General features: G+C 35.5%; 1 protein-coding gene across 2 annotated transcripts in view; it reads right to left on the bottom strand.

Moving 5' to 3' along the window:
* TMEM87A (transmembrane protein 87A) overlaps positions 1 to 17,963 on the bottom strand; it is a 38,864-nt gene that overhangs the window by 19,750 nt on the left and 1,151 nt on the right. For both annotated transcript variants that reach the window (XM_010848017.1, XM_010848016.1), the window contains exons 2-10: positions 17,530 to 17,590; positions 14,954 to 15,039; positions 12,571 to 12,684; positions 10,459 to 10,512; positions 10,330 to 10,374; positions 7,426 to 7,543; positions 3,796 to 3,857; positions 2,851 to 3,034; positions 1,510 to 1,609 (exon numbers count right to left, since the gene is read on the bottom strand). In XM_010848017.1, the coding sequence (XP_010846319.1) occupies positions 1,510 to 1,609; positions 2,851 to 3,034; positions 3,796 to 3,857; positions 7,426 to 7,543; positions 10,330 to 10,374; positions 10,459 to 10,512; positions 12,571 to 12,684; positions 14,954 to 15,039; positions 17,530 to 17,590 (824 nt within the window). The remainder of the gene's footprint in view (positions 1 to 1,509; positions 1,610 to 2,850; positions 3,035 to 3,795; positions 3,858 to 7,425; positions 7,544 to 10,329; positions 10,375 to 10,458; positions 10,513 to 12,570; positions 12,685 to 14,953; positions 15,040 to 17,529; positions 17,591 to 17,963) is intronic.

Genomic DNA, 17,963 nt, shown 5'->3' on the forward strand with positions numbered 1-17,963 from the left:
GGAAACTAGTGGAAACAGTGTCAGACTATTTTTGGGGGCTCCAAAATCACTGCAGATGGTGACCACAGCCATGAAATTAAAAGACACTTATTCCTTGGAAGGAAAGTTATGACCAACCTAGATAGCATATGAAAAAGCAGAGACATTACTTTGCCGACAAACGTCTGTCTAGTCAAGGCTATGGTTTTTCCAGTAGTCATGTATGGATGTGAGAGTTGGACTGTGAAGAAAACTGAGCACCGAAGAATTGATGCTTTTAAACTGTGGTACTGGAGAAGACTCTTGAGAGTTCCTTGGACTGCAAGGAGATCCAACCAGTCCATTCTAAAGGAGATCAGTCCTGGGTGTTCTTTGGAAGGAATGATGCTAAAGCTGAAACTCCAATACTTTGGCCACTCATTGGAAAAGACCCTAATGCTGGGAAGGATTGGGGGCAGGAGGAGAAGGGGACGACAGAGAATGAGATGGCTGGATGGCATCACCGACTCTATGGACATGAGTTTGAGTGAACTCCAGGAGTTGGTGATGGACAGGGAGGCCTGGCGTGCTGTGATTCATGGGGTTGCAAAGAGTCAGACATGGCTGAGCTACTGAAGTGAACTGAACTGATGCCCTGACTGCCAAATTTATCTCTCTGCCCTAATTTTTTCCTCCGACTTCCCTCGTTCGGATATCTGAACTCTTAATCCTGGCTCTACTCCAAATTATTCCACCTAAAATCTTCCTGAACTCAGTTAATGTCACTTCCATCCTTCTACTTGCTTAGGGCAAAACATTAATCGTTGGCATCATCCCTGATTCGTTTTTTTCATATCATGTATTTGCTCTATCAGCAAAGTCCATTTTCTCCATCTTCAAAATATAAAAGAATCTGACCACATCTTAGCATCTCTTCCCCTGGGTGTATATATAGTTCTTTCACTAACCTGGATCTTTTCTTAAATGTCACTAAGTGAAGCCTTCCTTGACCACCATAATTATAATTTCAAGTTCCCCCTCCTGGTTAGAACTTTCTATACCCTTTCCCTGCTTTATCTGCTCACTGACACATTAGATTTTTCACTCAAATACCTTTGTCTGTGCACCAGCCCCCCCATAAATGTAAGCTCCAAGTCTTTTGTTTTCTTGCTGTATCCCTAGGACCTAGAACAAAGTCTAATATATAGAAGGCACCCAAGAACACTCTTCCTATTCAAAAAATCTGATTTTCAAGAATATTTTGGAAGAGTAAAGACAGTAAGTTTACTCTAAAAATTTGATGTTTCAATGTCATTTGCTAAATTGCAGGTTTCCTGTAGATGCTCCTTGAATTCTAACCAGTGAAATCAAACACTAAGGTTTTTCCAACTTCTGCGAATCTACAAAATTTCAGATGTTTTTGACTTCATACCTATCTCTTATATAAACTCTTTCAGAACTACACTGAGAACCTGAAACACTGTTTCAATTTAATCAGCATTTTAATTTGCTCTTCCGTATAGGAAGACAACACTTAAAGGCAATACTTACTTGACTATGCCATATCCCAGACTGACTATGATGACCAGGGTTCGAGCCAGTGAGCGTTTAACTGCAGAAAGCAGCTCTGCAAGGATTAGGGCACCCTGGACTGTGAGAAAGAAAAAAACAGAGAAACACTGCAGCATGTAATCCAAGTTTGGGAAAAGGTGCAATTGTAGACCCAAAATGTAGATTTCTAACATTCTTCAGAACAAACACTGACATCAGTCCTACTTGAAAAGAATACCGATTCTGCCAATGTTTACCAGTAGAAGCTGATATTATTTAGGATCTTCCTCATGTGGATAGTAATCTGGGTGTGTCAATTTACTTTCCCTCTCCACCTCCCACATCACTAAAACCTCAGAATACCTTACCCTATTTGAATAATTTATAGCATCTAAGGAGAATTCCTCCCATTAAAAAAAAAAAAAGTGTGAAATACAGCACAGAAAACACAAACACAGAATTTTCAACTCTTTTTTACATCTATTATTTTCAAGCCATTTCAAAGACTATGGAAAGATCTAATTAGTATATCTTACAATAACGGTTACTAATAATTAAATGAAAAAATAATTATATGTATGGTCTGATGAGAGAACTGAAGTTATCAAAAAACACTTCAGCACAAAACAATTTCTATCATTATCTGTTCACCTTATTAAACCACAAATACTCTTCTATTTTCACGGTATTATTATATTTTACCAAATAGATACCACCCCCACACCTCTAAGGTAGCTTTGAAATCAAGGTGTGTCTTACAATCAATGGCATCTTACAATTAAATTAGTAGTATTTACTTTCTTTCTTATTTCTTAGATGCATGTAATAATGGTACCTTAAAAATCAACAGCAACTAAGATTCAATGATGGTTGAATTCCCAAAATGGCCACTACCGTTTCAACATTTTTTAGTATATTTCAATAAAATTATTCTTAAATCTTCCCTGGTGGCTCAGACGGTAAAGTGTCTGCCTACAATACAGGAGACCTGGGTTCAATCCTTAGGTCAGGAAGATCCTCTGGAGAAGGAAATAATAACCCACTCCAGTACTCTTGCCTGGAAAATCCCACAGACGGAGGAGCCTGGTAGGCTACAGTCCATGGGGTCGCAAAGAGTTGGATATGACTGAGCGACTTACCATACCTTACTCTTAAATTACTGATACCACAAGTTAAGAGATTAAAAACAATGTCACAATCACAGTGATTCTGCTTAAGTTGTTATCATAATCAAGTAACTAAAAAGCTACATCTACTTAATGAGTGCTGACCTTGGGAAAATTGTTCTTTAGTCTCACCTACCAATCACTCACAAACTGTCAAACATTTTTCGGTACATACCAGATTCTCCTTTGTATCGGATGTTTTGAAATTCTGCATAGAAGACGGCTTTCTCAAGCATCCCCAGAAAGATGACAGCACCGATCCAAAACTGGATTCTCAGGAGATCTCTCCAATAGCAAGCAGACCATGCCAGCCACAGAACACCAAACAGGACATATACAATACACATCACCATGAAAAACTGTCATCCAAGTGGGTAAAAGAAAAAAAGAAGGATTAGGGCCAAGAGCCAATTTAGAATCTACACATAGTCCTAACATATTATAAAAAATATACATATTACACCTTCTACTTAAAAAATTTTTATTTATTTCTGTGAAGTTCAATACTAAGATGAAAAAATTGTCTCCTCTTGGGCAGAGGGAGACTGCCTCAGGACTTGTCATCAAGAGTGACCACTCTTCTGTATCAAAAGGTTTTTTTCAGCTCACAATCAAAAATTATTTAAATGAAGACAACACAGAGAGGAAAAAAGGCAAGGCAGGGTTAGGATACTGCTGAAGGCTATGAAACACCAAAGTGGGAAAACTATAAAAGTACAAGGGAAAAACAACAATCATGAACAAAAAGAAACCTGAAAACAGATTAAAGATGTTTTCAGACAGACACAACTGAAAAGGAGAAAGCATCATCATTTAGTCATACTAAGTGGGATCAGAAACTACAGAGTTTTTTAAGTACTCCATTTTGGATCTAAGAGATGTCAAAAGTGAATCAGGTACTCTCCAACTCTAAAATTCTCCAAGTCATTGACTTCTTCCTTTTATAAATGAGAAAACGAGCCATGGAGGGGTTCACTGACACTCCCAAGATCACATTCTAGTAAGAAGTACAGAACTACAAGCAGTATTTTCTGAACTGTTCAGGAACAAGTCTTTAATACTGCCTCAAAACAAGTTAAACACATTTAATGTTGAGGTTAAAGAATTTAAGTTCACTTACAATCATCAGTGGGTATTCTTCAAGCGTGAGGTATTCATAGGGACCTTTCACTTCAACAGTCACTGCCAAAACACAGTCCTCAGAATTAATGTAAAGGATGAAAAAATTAAACAGAAACATCATCTGATATTTGTTTGATGAAATTAATGAAAATTCCATTGGGTAATTTACTTTTAACCATTTCAATCATGAAGTGCTCTGATGGTTCATGCTGTGTCCTGCACAGGTCTCTGGCTCCATCACCATTTTTAGTAGAAAAGTCCTCTGTTCTCATACTCATGTCCTTTAAAGACCAAGATGAATGTATTTCATCCATAAGGCCTGGTGAGCTGCCCAACTGGAACTATTCCTCATCTCCTCTAAACTCCAAACATACTTCACATATGCTTTTTCTTACATCACTAACATGCTTTGCAAAGTACAGGGCTTCATTTCTTCATTCTGTCACCCTCTTTGCCTCTTCTCTCTCCTGGCCTATGTTTTCCTATTGCTTTATTTCTTTTTTACCTACTTCAATTTTACTTAACTTTCCTACTATTAACATATCATTTTCAGAAAGTGCTTAATAATAACAGTGTTTAATGAAGCAAAACAAATAACAGTATCAACAAGAATGTGACAGAGCTGCCTTACTGAAGTAAACCTATAACTACTTTTAAATTGTAACTGATAAAAACTACTTGGATAAATTTTAGGTATGATTAATAAATAAACTGCTTTATCTGAGAAGTGACATCTATCTCCAGATACAGACAATGCAACAAATATTTCTTACCAATTTTTATCAAGCAAAAAGGACATACCACTATTAAAAGTAAGACCCAATTCTTACATGAAGAAAAGGAGCATCCCATATTAGCAATCACAAAAATTTCATAGCCAAACTGGTTAGTAATCTAAACCTTCTTAATTTAATGAAAGAGTAAATATAAATACTTCGTAAATATCTGTCACATTCTCTATTTACTCTACAGCAGAAGTCAGCAAAATACAGTGCATGGGCCAAATTTGGCCAACCATTCCAAAGTTTTATTGGAAAACAATCACATCCACTTACGTACTGTCAATGGCTATATCTACACCACAGGGCAGAGCTGGGTAGTTGCAGCAGAGAGAACATTTACTATCTGGCACTCTAAAGCTAATCCCTGTCCTATACTAAAATATAACACACATTTTCTGAGCACTTACCATGTGACACACATTATGGAAAATTTAGGAGATGGAAAGACGCATGTTTTCTGCCACCAAGTGGATTACCATCCCCAGGTGAGAGGGAGTTGGAAAGCAACAGAGAACTGTCCCCCCTGAGCCAGCCCCAGAAGGATGTATATTTTCTATGACAAAGTAAAAAGCCATCCAGGCAGAGGACATTACATGACGAAAGAAAATGATCATGGCTGTGAAAATGCAGGATACATTTAAAGGACATGTAGTTCTGAGGCTGCACATGGTACTATACAGTAGCATTCTGACACACAGCAGAAGGTAAACTGGAATAATCTGTGAAGTTTTCTAAGTCTTGCTGCAGAATTGGATATTTTATAGGTAAAAGAAAATACCAAAGATTTTAATGAAGGGAAGAAAGAAGATAAAATTGCCTTAAGAGAATTGCAGGGCTCCCACCAAGGGGTACTTAAGTTTTGAGTATCACCTTCTTAGTTCCAAATGACTGATGGATAAAGCAAAAACAAAAAAAGAGAGAGGAAACAAAAAGGACATAAGCTTGAAAAGATAAACAGCTCCACATATCAAAACAGAATAAAAATGCAGAACAGTGACTGAGACTGAACCCATGGTCAAGGTGGACTCTGGGTCCCAAAGTAGTTGAGCATGCAGCTTCTACTAGATCACTGAAAATAGCAGGTGTTCAAGATAAAGGGGGAACAGAACCATCTGATGAATGAAGAGGCTGAAGTGGAGGGAGCAGGGTTTCTTCTCCATCCTTTTCAAAGAAAGAAGGTTCAAAATAAACACTAGCAACTGTTCAATGAGGCTACTGCCCATTAGAAAGCCATGGGTCTGGAGGATATACTGCCAGGTCACCTCTGGTTTGCCTAGATCTGCTATATTCCATATTATTATGGAGAATAAGACCCATCTCTGGTCTTGGGAATTAAACATTCCAGACAAGAATCCATAAAACAAAAGTTTAAAATTAAGTCAAATGAAATAAAAATAAGAATAAAAATTAATGAAAGACAATGAAATAGGAAAATTAACAAAGTAAAAGAGTGGTTAATTGCAATAAAAATATAGTAAAACAGAATCCTAGAAAGATTTTGCAAGTTAAAAAGAGAAGGCATAAAAGCAATACTAAGAATTAAAAAAAATTTTTTCTTTGGTAAAAGAAATATCATTACTAACTTTATGCCAACAAATTTAAAACCTTGAATGACATGGAAAATTTCTCAGGGGGAAGAAAAAAAGAAAAATCCCAATTCAAGGAAAAATAGAAAAACTAAAATATTTATTACTATTAAAGAAAAAAAATCACTTGATTAAAATCTTCATGGGGGAAAAAGAAGAACATCAGGCCAAAACACTATCATAAGTGAGTTCTATCAAACATTTAAGGAATGGATAATTCCATCCTTACCAAAACTGTTCAACAGAATATAAAAACAGGGGGCATTCTTTGATTCATTGCATGAGATTAGCAATAACTTGAACATTAGAACCCATAGAAGATACACAAGAAATTAAAATATTAGGCCAATTTTACTTTGAACATAGACAAAAAACTCTAAATAAAATTCTGGAAAATAGAATCCAGCTACGTGTGTGTGTGTGTGTGTGTGTGTGTGTGTGTGTGTATCAAGGCCAAAAATGGCATCTCAGAAATTCGAGAACAGTTTAGCACTAAAAAATCAGTTAATATAATGCATCACAACAACAGATTAAATGAGGAATCTATATGCTCAATTTAATAAACTCGATTAAAAGATTCCATAAAACTGAGTATTCATTCTTAAAAAAAAAAATCTTGAAACAGAATATTTTGAAAACTCTATAGTAAATATCATACTCAATGGTGAAATGTGCCAATACTGCCAATAAAGTCAGGAGCAAGATAAGGATGTCCACCATCATTGCTTCTATTCAATATTCTACTTGAAAAGGCAGGGAAGGGAAGAAAACTGCAAAAAAGGAAGAAATAAAAAAAAAGAAACTACAGAAAACAAGACTAATTAATAAGTTACTGTAAAATTCCAGGTGATGATTCCCTGAACTGGGTGGCAAAAATAGAAAGGAGAATAGTAAGAAAAACTGAGACATTAAAAAATTATACAAGTCCATTAATTTAAAAATGTCCAAGTCTTGACTTAGTAACTAAATTTTAGTCTGTTGAGAACATGATATTAACTGAAAAAGTTAAAAGCAGGAGTATCAAATGAAGGGAAATGAAATCTAATATCTATATTACACAGTAATAAAATATAAGTGGAGTACCTAAGACTGTATCTTGTTCACACTGGATGCAGAAAAATGTTAATTTCTCTCCCTCAATTTTTCTACTTGACAACATTCTTCATTTATTCCCTCTTTAAAGCAATTTGACACTAGCCACCATACGACACAACCAGACAGTAGTAATACAAGTGATAAAAAGAAACAAAATGTACTTACTGGTAAAAAGAGTACTTCGTGAATTTTCTTTTGATGATTCCTTGGAGGATGATATGCCAACATGTACAATAAAAATGTATGGTGCATCTTGCCAAGTTTTCAATGGATCATGCATTACCTACAGTGGAAAGAAGACATCAAATCTTCCAATCTTAAGAATTGAGAACACAGGTTAATTACAAAATATAAAATTTCATTCCAGAGTGTGCCTAGAAACATGGTCAATTCCTTCACTTTTACTGATTAACACAGTAGGCAAAACAAACAGGCTTACAGTGTGATAAAGTAGATTAGATAATAAATTACTCACATATAACTTTTAATGAGGGAAACCTCAGCTTAAATCACTAAATTGAGTCTCTGTTGTAGCTCAGCTGGTAAAGAATCTGCCTGCAATGCGGGAAACCTGGGTTTGATTCCTGGGTTGTGAAGATGCCCTGGGGAAGGAAAAGGCTATCCAGACGAGTATTCTGGCCTGGAGAATTCCATGGACTGTGTAGTTCTTGGGGTCACAAACAGTCGGACACAACTGGGCAACTTTCACTTCACTTCACTTTTAACCAAGTCATGAAAGGATGCCAGGTTGTATTTTACAGAGATATCCCAAACAAACTAAAGAAATTTAGTTTAAATCACCTGGAAAAAACCACCAATAATGACATCAGTAACTTATAAACACCAATTCCTGAATCTAATTCCCTTCGTTCAATGCCCTTCTCAGGACCACCACAGTTTCTGCTAACAAGGTCTTATATTTATATAAAATATTTGATCTTAGCTAGGCTATATGAAAAGCCAAGAGTCACTGTCCCCCAAAGTCAAGGAAGTAGAATTAATAGCCACCATGCTTGTGGAACTGGTTATCTATTCCAAGGCCAGTTAGTCTGTGCACAGCCTTAGCAAAAAGCCACCAAAGGATTTGTTGCCTTACATACCAGAGAGACTATGGACCTTCAGAAAAGCAAGACTATAACAGAAAGACAAGATAAACACAGAAAATGCTTGGCTGCTTCTTCCTCATGTCTGAAAGGAGGCACCACTACTTAGACTTGCAATTTTTTATTTTCTGGTCTTAAAAGGAAAATTTTTACTTTTAAGTTATTGAAGCAAATGTTCACCAACACAGAATTCTTCTGAAACCAGAAAAAAAGATCTAAAAACAAATACATCTACAAGAATATTCACTACAGCACTGTTTCCAACTGCAGGATAATGAAACATAAAAATGTCCAAAAACAGATAATCTAATAAATTGCAACATATTCATATAATAAAACTCTATGCAGTCATTGAAATAACAATGCCATACAATATTTACTGAACTGGAAAGCTGTCCATCTTATATTGCTAAAATTTTTAAAAAGCTTCAATATAGTACATAACATTCTCATTTTTAATTCAATATAAATATGCAAACAGACAAAATACTAGAAGATAAATGTTTATAATCTATCAGTGTGTGGTAGTATTACAGAAGATTATTTTCTTCTTTTCACTGATGTATATTTTCTAAATAGCTGACAGTGAACAAGAAAAAGCCCAATGGATGCTGTTTAAAAAAAAAAAAACAATTTAATGAAGCTTACCATGCCTAACTTTTTAGGTTAAAATTTTGTACAACTATAATCAGGGGAGAGTGGGGACAATTCCAGAATGGCAGAATAAAGATCCCTGAAAATACACTCCCACCAGTAAAAGCAACAAGAATATGGGTAAAAATTATCAAAATCAACTGAAGACTTGCAACCCATCTGAGATCTGTTTCCTCAAGAAAAGAACCTGAATTTCAGCAAGAAAAGCAAGCCTGTAGTGGTTTTGTTCACCGTAACTTCTTGACCTTTTTCTAAGCTCCTTAAAACCAAAGTTCTCACAATTTTAACAGCTGTGAAAAACAGAAGTTTGGCAGCCAGTGGAAAAGTCTGGTGGTCCCCTAAAGCCCATTCACTAGAGCTGTCTGGTAGGTGATGAAAAGCTCCAATCTCAGGTGTATCTTTTACATGATCTGATTTCAGAGCTCATTCAGTGGGAAGGACCCTGTACCGAGGGAGTTTTCGAAATACTCAGCAGCAACTGTGAAAGATCACAGCTGCCTGAAGTGACATTACCAGGTGAGGCTATCAAGAGGCTGACTAAAAACTTAAAAGGAAAATTTGGAAATAACATGTCCATAGGGGTTTTGAAAAGCTTCGAGATATTCCTGGAAATCTAGAAGGCTCCAAGTACACTCAGGGCTGGGCACATATGTGCCAAATGGTGCACATGTGCCCAATCAAGACCTGAGTAGGCCCTAATTACTCACCCCCACTGATCTCGAGGCTCTATACAAGAAGCAAGTAAAAGTTAAGACAGAGTTCGAAATTGTGAAAGAAGCCAGACATAGGTCACAAATTGTGAGAGAGAGAACAGTGGTTGCCTAGAGCTGGAGGAAAAGAGGAATGAGGAGTGACGGCTAAAGACTACATGGTTACTTTTTGGGGTGATGATGTTTAGAATTAAATAGTGATTGGTGGTCACAGAACTAAAAACCTCTTAACTGTGCATTTTTAAAGGGTAAATTTTGAGATATACTCTTCCAATTATAGTCTATCACAAGATAATTTTAGACGGAGTTCTGGAGTTTAAGAATCTTTCTTAAAAGTTTCTTATTATTTACAAATAATATTTATAGGGTGGTAATTACAAAGCAATATAGACTGACTGTAGCAAACATGGAAAATATAGAAAACACAAAGAAAATAAAAATCACTCACAATATCATCCAGAGATAACCATTATTAACGTTTTGGTATATAGCTTCCATTCTTAAGTTTCTTTTTAAATGTAAGCACAAGATAAGAATTTAAAGTAAACAAACATAAGAACACTAAAATATGTTTGATGCCCTAAATTCCCTACCACACTTACAGTTTTGTCTCCAGTAAAGGTAAGATTTGTTCCATTTTCCTTAGCCTGAAACAGGAAAAAAGAAAATTAGTAAATTAATTCAGAATTTCTACTTTACTCTCAGAAATATGTAACAAGAAAAACAATTACCTCCTGTCTTTCTCCTAACAGAGGCAATCGATGCACAAAATCTCCAGAAAAGCTCTATGAAAGATAAATAAAACTAAAATTAAACAGGTATAATAGCAAAACAAAAACACAGCTCAAAATCCACAGAAAGTTAAAGCAAAACATAGTATAAAAGTAAACAAAATAGTATGACATTAACAGACAAAATATTTCCATTTAACCACAAACAAGTGAATAAAACCTTGCTGGGAACTAAAAAATAACAGCAAACCAAACTGGCCACTCAATTTTTCTATAAGATTATAGATAATGTCATTCTTAACAAAACCTTAGATGGAAGATACATAAATAGGATAAATGGATATCAAGTTCCCCTCTATTTCCAAGGGTGGGGAAACTGTGACTCAAAGCTATAAAGCTTTAGATACAGAAATGGGATCTGAGCCTGACTCTCAACCCTAGGATCCACTGCTTGTTCCATCACAACACACGCCATGCCTGTTACAAAACCTCCACTAATTATCTTTCTTTCCAGTTATCAGCAGAGGAAGCATTATCCTTCCTGAGTAATTAGGTCATGTTACATTAGACTGGAGGAAGAAACCTTATCAACAGGGATTTATGCCAAAATCCTGGAAAGCTTATAGCAGATATAAAGTAGTGAACCTTGGGAAACAGTATATAATAGGTAACTTTTCACAATCAAATCCAAGAAAGGCCAACCAATCCTCCTAGGCTAAAGGATAAATTTGGAAAACCAAAAGAAAATCCCCTAGTCAACATCATACCGTGACTAGCTTTCTTTTTCTACCTTACTTCCACTATTCTAAAGCTATTTTCTTTTTCCTTCAAGACTGTAAAATCTATACTATGACAAGAATGCAACCGATGTATTGACAGTTCAAATTATCAATTACTTCATTTGCTCATCAATTATTAAGTAAAAGAGTTTTTATCAATAATCTTTATTTGCAGTAGCTAAAGAGAAAAGCCTAACTTTCCATGAACTCCTTGCCTCTTCAAGGCAAGCTGCTAAATAATTTGAAGCAACATTTAAATGCAATAAGAACAAAGCAAAGGCTATAGCTAAAATAACTATTTTCAAACCTATATAATGTATAATTTTATCCTACCAAAAAACTTGGGTCAGATCCTACTAAGAAAAAAGAATTTTATAATAAACTCCATTTATATGATTACATACATGTAAGCATTAAAATAAATGACATTGGCAATTCCCTGGTGCTTCAATGATTAGGACTAAGTGGTTTCAAAAGCAGGGGTCAGGTTCAATACCTGCTCAAGGAACTAAGATCCCACAATCAAGTTGAAAAAATAGAATAATAAATAGAATAAAATATACAGTATAATTCACCTCTTCCCCTTTATATAAAAAAGGTGTAAAATTCAATCCTTTGATTTCAGGTCTATAGTAGTAAAATCTAAAAATGTTGATTTTTCTGAGGACATATCAACTAGATGAGATAACAAGAGAATTTAAAAAAATGAAAGTTTCAAAAGTCCATCAATGGGTGAATGGATAATGTAGTATAAATGTACAATGCAATATTATTCAGCCTTTAAAAAGAAATGAAATTCTGATACATGCTATATGGATGAACCCTGAAAACATTTTAAGTTAAAAAAGCCAAAAAACAGTGTATGATTTTACTTCTCTGAGATATCTAGAACAGTCAGATTCATGGCAAAAGAAAGCAGAATAGCTATTACCAGGGAAGTGGGAGTAGGGGGCTGGTGTTATTATTAATTGTTAAAAAGTAACCACTTAAGATGATGAAAAAGTTCTGGAATTGGCTAGTGGTGACAGTTGTACAATAATGTGAATGTATTTATGTAACTGAAAGGCACACTTAAAAATGGTTAAACTGGTAAATTTTGTTATGTATATTTTACTGCATTTTTTAAAAAGTGGGGCATTGCTTTTCACACACAAAGGAAAGCACATCCTCTCTTTGATGAGAATATTTAAGTAGCTGACTATGTACCAATCAGAACGTACTTCTAACCTATTTCTGTCAGAAGAAAGAACTGAGGAGAAATGGACATCACCAAAAATACAGGTATCATATTTTTCACCTCTTCTATTTCCCTTGAACAACTATCAAATATTACCTGTGCTTTAAAGAGTTCACTGCAGTTCTGGAACAATTTTGATGATGTTTCATATTTCCCAGACAACCCTTTTTTTTCCTTAAGGTTTTCCAAGTATGTGTCCACTTCTTCCAACTGGAAAATAGAGAAAATACCAAGTATTTAACTTAGTTTTTACATGAAATATTTAAAAGATAACAAATAGATTGTCTTAGGTACGTATATAGTTTAGGATTTGCTATTTTTAAAATTAATATCAGATAAAGACTATATATTAGTATTCAAGAATCTAACAGTACTCAAGTACAGAATTCCAGTCTATGACTCTAGAAGGGGAGGTCCTCTAAAAATTCCAGGAAGATGTGGGAAACTGTCAGAGTCCAGAGGGTTTTGTTATAAGAAAATATATTTACAAGAGTTCCTTGACTCAATCAACAATACCAACAACAACAAAACTTGTGCTTATAAGCTAGATAAGCCAGAGTACAAAACTGCTGCAGCCATTCACAGCCCACTATTAATACTCTGAAAAAGTTCATCATTTCTGTGGCTTCATCAGTTCTGTGATTCTTCTCCCATACCAAGATCTCTAATCTCACCCTCTTTTTTCCTAAGCTGCAATTTCACACTTCCAACTATCTGCTTATTATTTCCATAATTCTGTCCTATGGCAATTCAAAATAATTTTTACATTCTTAACTCTACTACTCATGAGGACTGAATCTGCTAAGCTCTTGACCAGTTTTTATCACAAGCTTCAACTGTATGAACTTTTTAACTATAAATGTAACTAGTGATTGACTGATTAGGAGAAAAGGATCAATGATATTTCAAACCATACTCTAGAAATACTTCTCTCTAAATTTTCCAATCCTTTTGGTCCTCATCACGGGGCTTCCCAGGCAGTGCTAGTAGTAAAGAACATGCCTGCCAATGCAGGAGACGCAGAAGACCCAGCTTCGATCCCTGGGTGGGAAGATCCCCTGGAGAAGGGAATGGCAAACCACTCCAGTATTCTTGCCTGGGGAATTCCAAGGACAGAGGAACGTGGCTGGCTAAATTCATGGGGTCGCAAAGAGTCAGACATGACTGAACGACTAACACAGTCCTCATCATACCAACCTTACCCAGTGTTCTATAACAAAAACAAAACAGTCACCACCAAAACCCTAATACTGGGTAGAAATTAAAAATGCTTAAGGTTTAAAAAACCAACTGGATGGTAGATATTTTTTAAAGACTAGTACTTTATTTTTCAAAAGAAACCTCAAGAATGTAGGCGAAATGTAAAAAATGAAATAATACAAACAGCTGGATGAAAACAGAATAAAAAATCTATCCAGGAGCTGTGTATCTTCAATGCTCAAGTACATTGTACTACAGCAATTCTGAAAGTGTGGTCCATGGACACTTCCATGCATCTAAGAGGGCAAAACTATCTTCATTGTCGTCATCTGTTATTTGCCTTGTGCTGATAGTGCAAAAGTAATCATCCAATTACCTGAAAATACTATTAAAATACCATTCCTTTTCCAACTACATATCTGTGTGAGGCCACATTTTGTGCATACACTTCAACCAAAATAACACATCACAACAGACTGAGTGAAGAAGATATAAGAATCTAGCTATCTTCTACTACACTACTGCTGCTGCTGCTACGTCACTTCAGTCGTGTCCGACTCTGTGCGACCCCACAGACAGCAGCCCACCAGGCTCCGCCATCCTTGGGATTCTCCAGGCAAGAACACCGGAGTGGGTGGCCATCTCCTTCTCCTAGACATTAAATAAGAAGTGAAGTCACTCAGTCGTGTCCGACTCTTTGCAATCCCATGGACCATAGCCTACCAGGATCCTCCGTCCATGGGATTTTCCAGGCAAGAATACTGGAGTGGGTTGCCATTTCCTTCTCCAGATCTTCCCAACCCCGGGATTGAACCCAGGTCTCCCGCATTGTAGGCAGACACTTAACCGTCTGAGCCACCAGAGAAGTTCAGACAGTAAATAAAGAGAATTGCAAAAATATAAAATAACACCACTGTACCCAGTTTTTTGAAAATTAATTATTTTTCATTAAAAAAGGTGCTTTTTATATTAACATGCAATGAGTCTATCATTGCTATTTTTAAATACATTAATACATATTTATGTATTTTTGTTTTAATTTCTAATATAGTAACCCACATGAATAAAGGCTTTTTGGGTATCTACAGCAATTTTTAGGAATGTAGCAAAGTTCTGAGACCAAAAGTTTTGAGAACTGATAGTACAAGTATGCCTAAAATTGGAAAGTATAATTCCAGTTCCAGTTCTCCTCCATAGCTACATGACACTCCACTACCAGGTGGGGACCCAAGATCTCTAAATAAACTCAAAGAAAAGTCTGTAATTTTATGTTCCATACCTTGAAGTTGTAGATTTCATTGTAACAGTCAGCACTTTTCAGATACCACGTTATATTCAAAGATGCATCACAAGGCTCTCCATCAACTATAAAAGAAATCTCTGTGAATAAAAGATGATTTGATTGCCAAAGTATGTTTCCTAAATTATTACCCCATATCCCATTTCCTGCTAAACCAGGATACTTATAAGACCATCCTTTCTCCAAACAGAAGGTAATGAAGTAATAAATTTCAGTTGTCTATTATCATATAAATATTTACTAAGCAAAGCACTTAAGTACACAAAGACACATGGCATTGTGTTAGGCCAAAGAGGGGAACAGAAGGGAACAAATTACTGAAGACTCTTAAGAAAAGTCTTAAAAAAGATTCTAGCTGAAGACTCAAGGAATAACAACATTGGAAATGTCACAAGACAATAATGGAAATAATTTCACTGAGGGAAAACTTCAAAGTTTAACCCTTCAGAGACCTTAAATGGATACAGAAGAACTATCAACAAAAAGCAAACCTGGCTGAGGAAGGCAAGAATAGCAAAAGCAAAGATAAAAGAATATTAGATCCTTTTTAAAATCCACCTTAAGAGAAGCCTCAAGGAACCTCATGAAATCACATAAGTCTCACATAACTTATTAAACATAATTTGGAGAACAATATCCTAATGAACCAAAGCATAAGTCTGAAGACTTGGGAGTCTATTAGATTGTCATCCTGGGGGAAGTCAGTATTCCCTTTTATCTTTATTCCAGCAGAAAATGAAAAAACATACTAACCATACCTACTTTGTGCAAATGTGACAAAGGTAAACACAACTATATCTAGGAACCTACTTTTGGTTCTTAAGAAGCACACCTAAAATTACAACCTTTTCCTTTTCTCTGTTTGAAGTGGTTTTCTCAAACTAATTTTTAAGTGGCACAATTTTATAAGGCTTAACTAAAATACACAGAAAATCTGATGTGTTGAATAGAATTTATGGAAATGCTAAAAAGGATACTGCAATCTTGTTATGAACTACACAGAAGAATCAAGAGAAGGAATTAATTAAAAACCAGTAAGAAAAATCCCCTAAAAAGGAGATTTGCAGGGAAACGTGCCTGCAAAAATACTACTATTTATGTTAAAAGACATAGAATTTTAGGGGGACCACGCCTCAAGGCTTGTGGGATCTTAGTTTCCCAACAAGGGATTCAACCCTGGCCCTTGGCAGTGAAAGCTCAGAGTCCTAAACATTGGACCACCAGGGAATTCCCAAGACATAGAACTTTAAATGAATGGCTTTAAGGGACAATGAAAATGGTCCTGCCAATTTCAAGGAAATCTATAGTGTACCATACCCATAAAAGCACAAAATCAGAGACAAGATTAAGTATAAGAAAACACAGAAGTAATAAAGTGAAAGACAATTTTAAGCCTCAACTCCTCTAAAAACAAAGAAACATCAACATTTCAAAATACGCAGCTTGGCTAAAAACCACTACAAGAACCATTAGAACAGAACACAGGTAAAAAGAAACCGTACATAATAAAAAGGACAGACTAGCACACAGGCTGTCAGGCTATTCCAAAAGACAAAATACTGCTATCCCTAAAAGCTCTTCTTTTCTAGTAAGAAAACCTCACAAGAAAGACCAGTGTGCCATAGTAGATTTGATTTAAATCAAACTTAAGTCATTAGCAAAGAGATCATATTTTCATGAAAACAGTATATTCTTCACAGAAATTCTACCTGACCCCCCCCGTCCCACTAGACTGTAAACTCACTAAAAGAAAAAGTCTTTTCTATCACTTCTTTTCTAAAACAGTGCCTGGCACATTAATATGTGTTCAATAACTACTTACTAAATGATTAAAAGAATAAAATCATCCAACTATGACATAACTTTGCACTTTCACAAGGAGAAATATGCATAGGAACACACATGGACGTTCTGGATTTTTAGTCCTGATCTTGAAATGGAGCTGCCCATGATCATGCATTCTCTAAAAATAAAGCCAGTTTCAGAAATAAAAGGAAGCTTTTCTATAATAAACAATGGGGTATTCTCGATTCAGATACAGTGGCTTTCCCACTGGACAGACTGGTTTTGTTCTACATAATCCCTATTTCCTGGTAATTATTGTTGAGCTTCCTCTTTCAAAGATCCAAGTGGTAAAATACTCCTGCAAACAAGAGCTTTACTGAACATATTTGTGCAGAGCCAATGGTCTGACAAACCTAGGTCATATGTCCAATAAACTTCTAACAAGCACACAAAAACAAACTCAGCAGTTACCTCTATGACTCAGAACAGATTAAAACCCATGCAGTCGACCAAAACAACTTATCTACTATATACTGCAAACACCAGAAAAACAAGAGAAGAAAATAAAGTTCACAGAAGTAAGTATTCTGAAGATTATTCAGTGAAGGACCTTAGTCACACTATATAAGTGTATACCTAGATAGTGCTGAACTATTAAATTTCAGAATTTATGTTGAGTGTCAATTATCAGAGGTAGAAAATAGGTAATTTAAAAGTTTAAAGATCACTCAAAAACTCGAATAAAAACTTCATGAAATGCAAAAACTCACATTTCAGGAAGATAGTGGTATTTCTGAAGAGGATCTTTCCAAAACTAAAATAATTTTTCGCCTGCAAAGATAAAGGAGAGATAATTAGCATAAGTATCACTTTAATTCAGAAGGCAGAATATAACTGATACAAAAACATAAATTTATAAAATGTTGAAGTTAGTTTTCTTAACACACACACAAGACATCAATATCCTTCCGTTTAGTAAAATCCAGTCATAACAAAACTGCAGGATTTTGCTGCTTGGTGCAGAGACATGATTTTTTTCCCCTCAGGCCGTGAAGCAAGGAAGGCTTGCTAGAAGGAAGGCTACTAAAAATCCTAATCTAACTTCAATCTTTCTGGAAGGTATTTCTTAATCAGTTAATTCCCTTTACTCACTAATCACCGTCCAGAATAACCCTTCAGTGCTTCAAATAAACTATTCTATGAG

Source organism: Bison bison, unplaced genomic scaffold (assembly GCF_000754665.1).
Source record: "Bison bison bison isolate TAMUID 2011002044 unplaced genomic scaffold, Bison_UMD1.0 scf7180017864259, whole genome shotgun sequence".
NCBI lineage: Eukaryota > Metazoa > Chordata > Mammalia > Artiodactyla > Bovidae > Bison > Bison bison.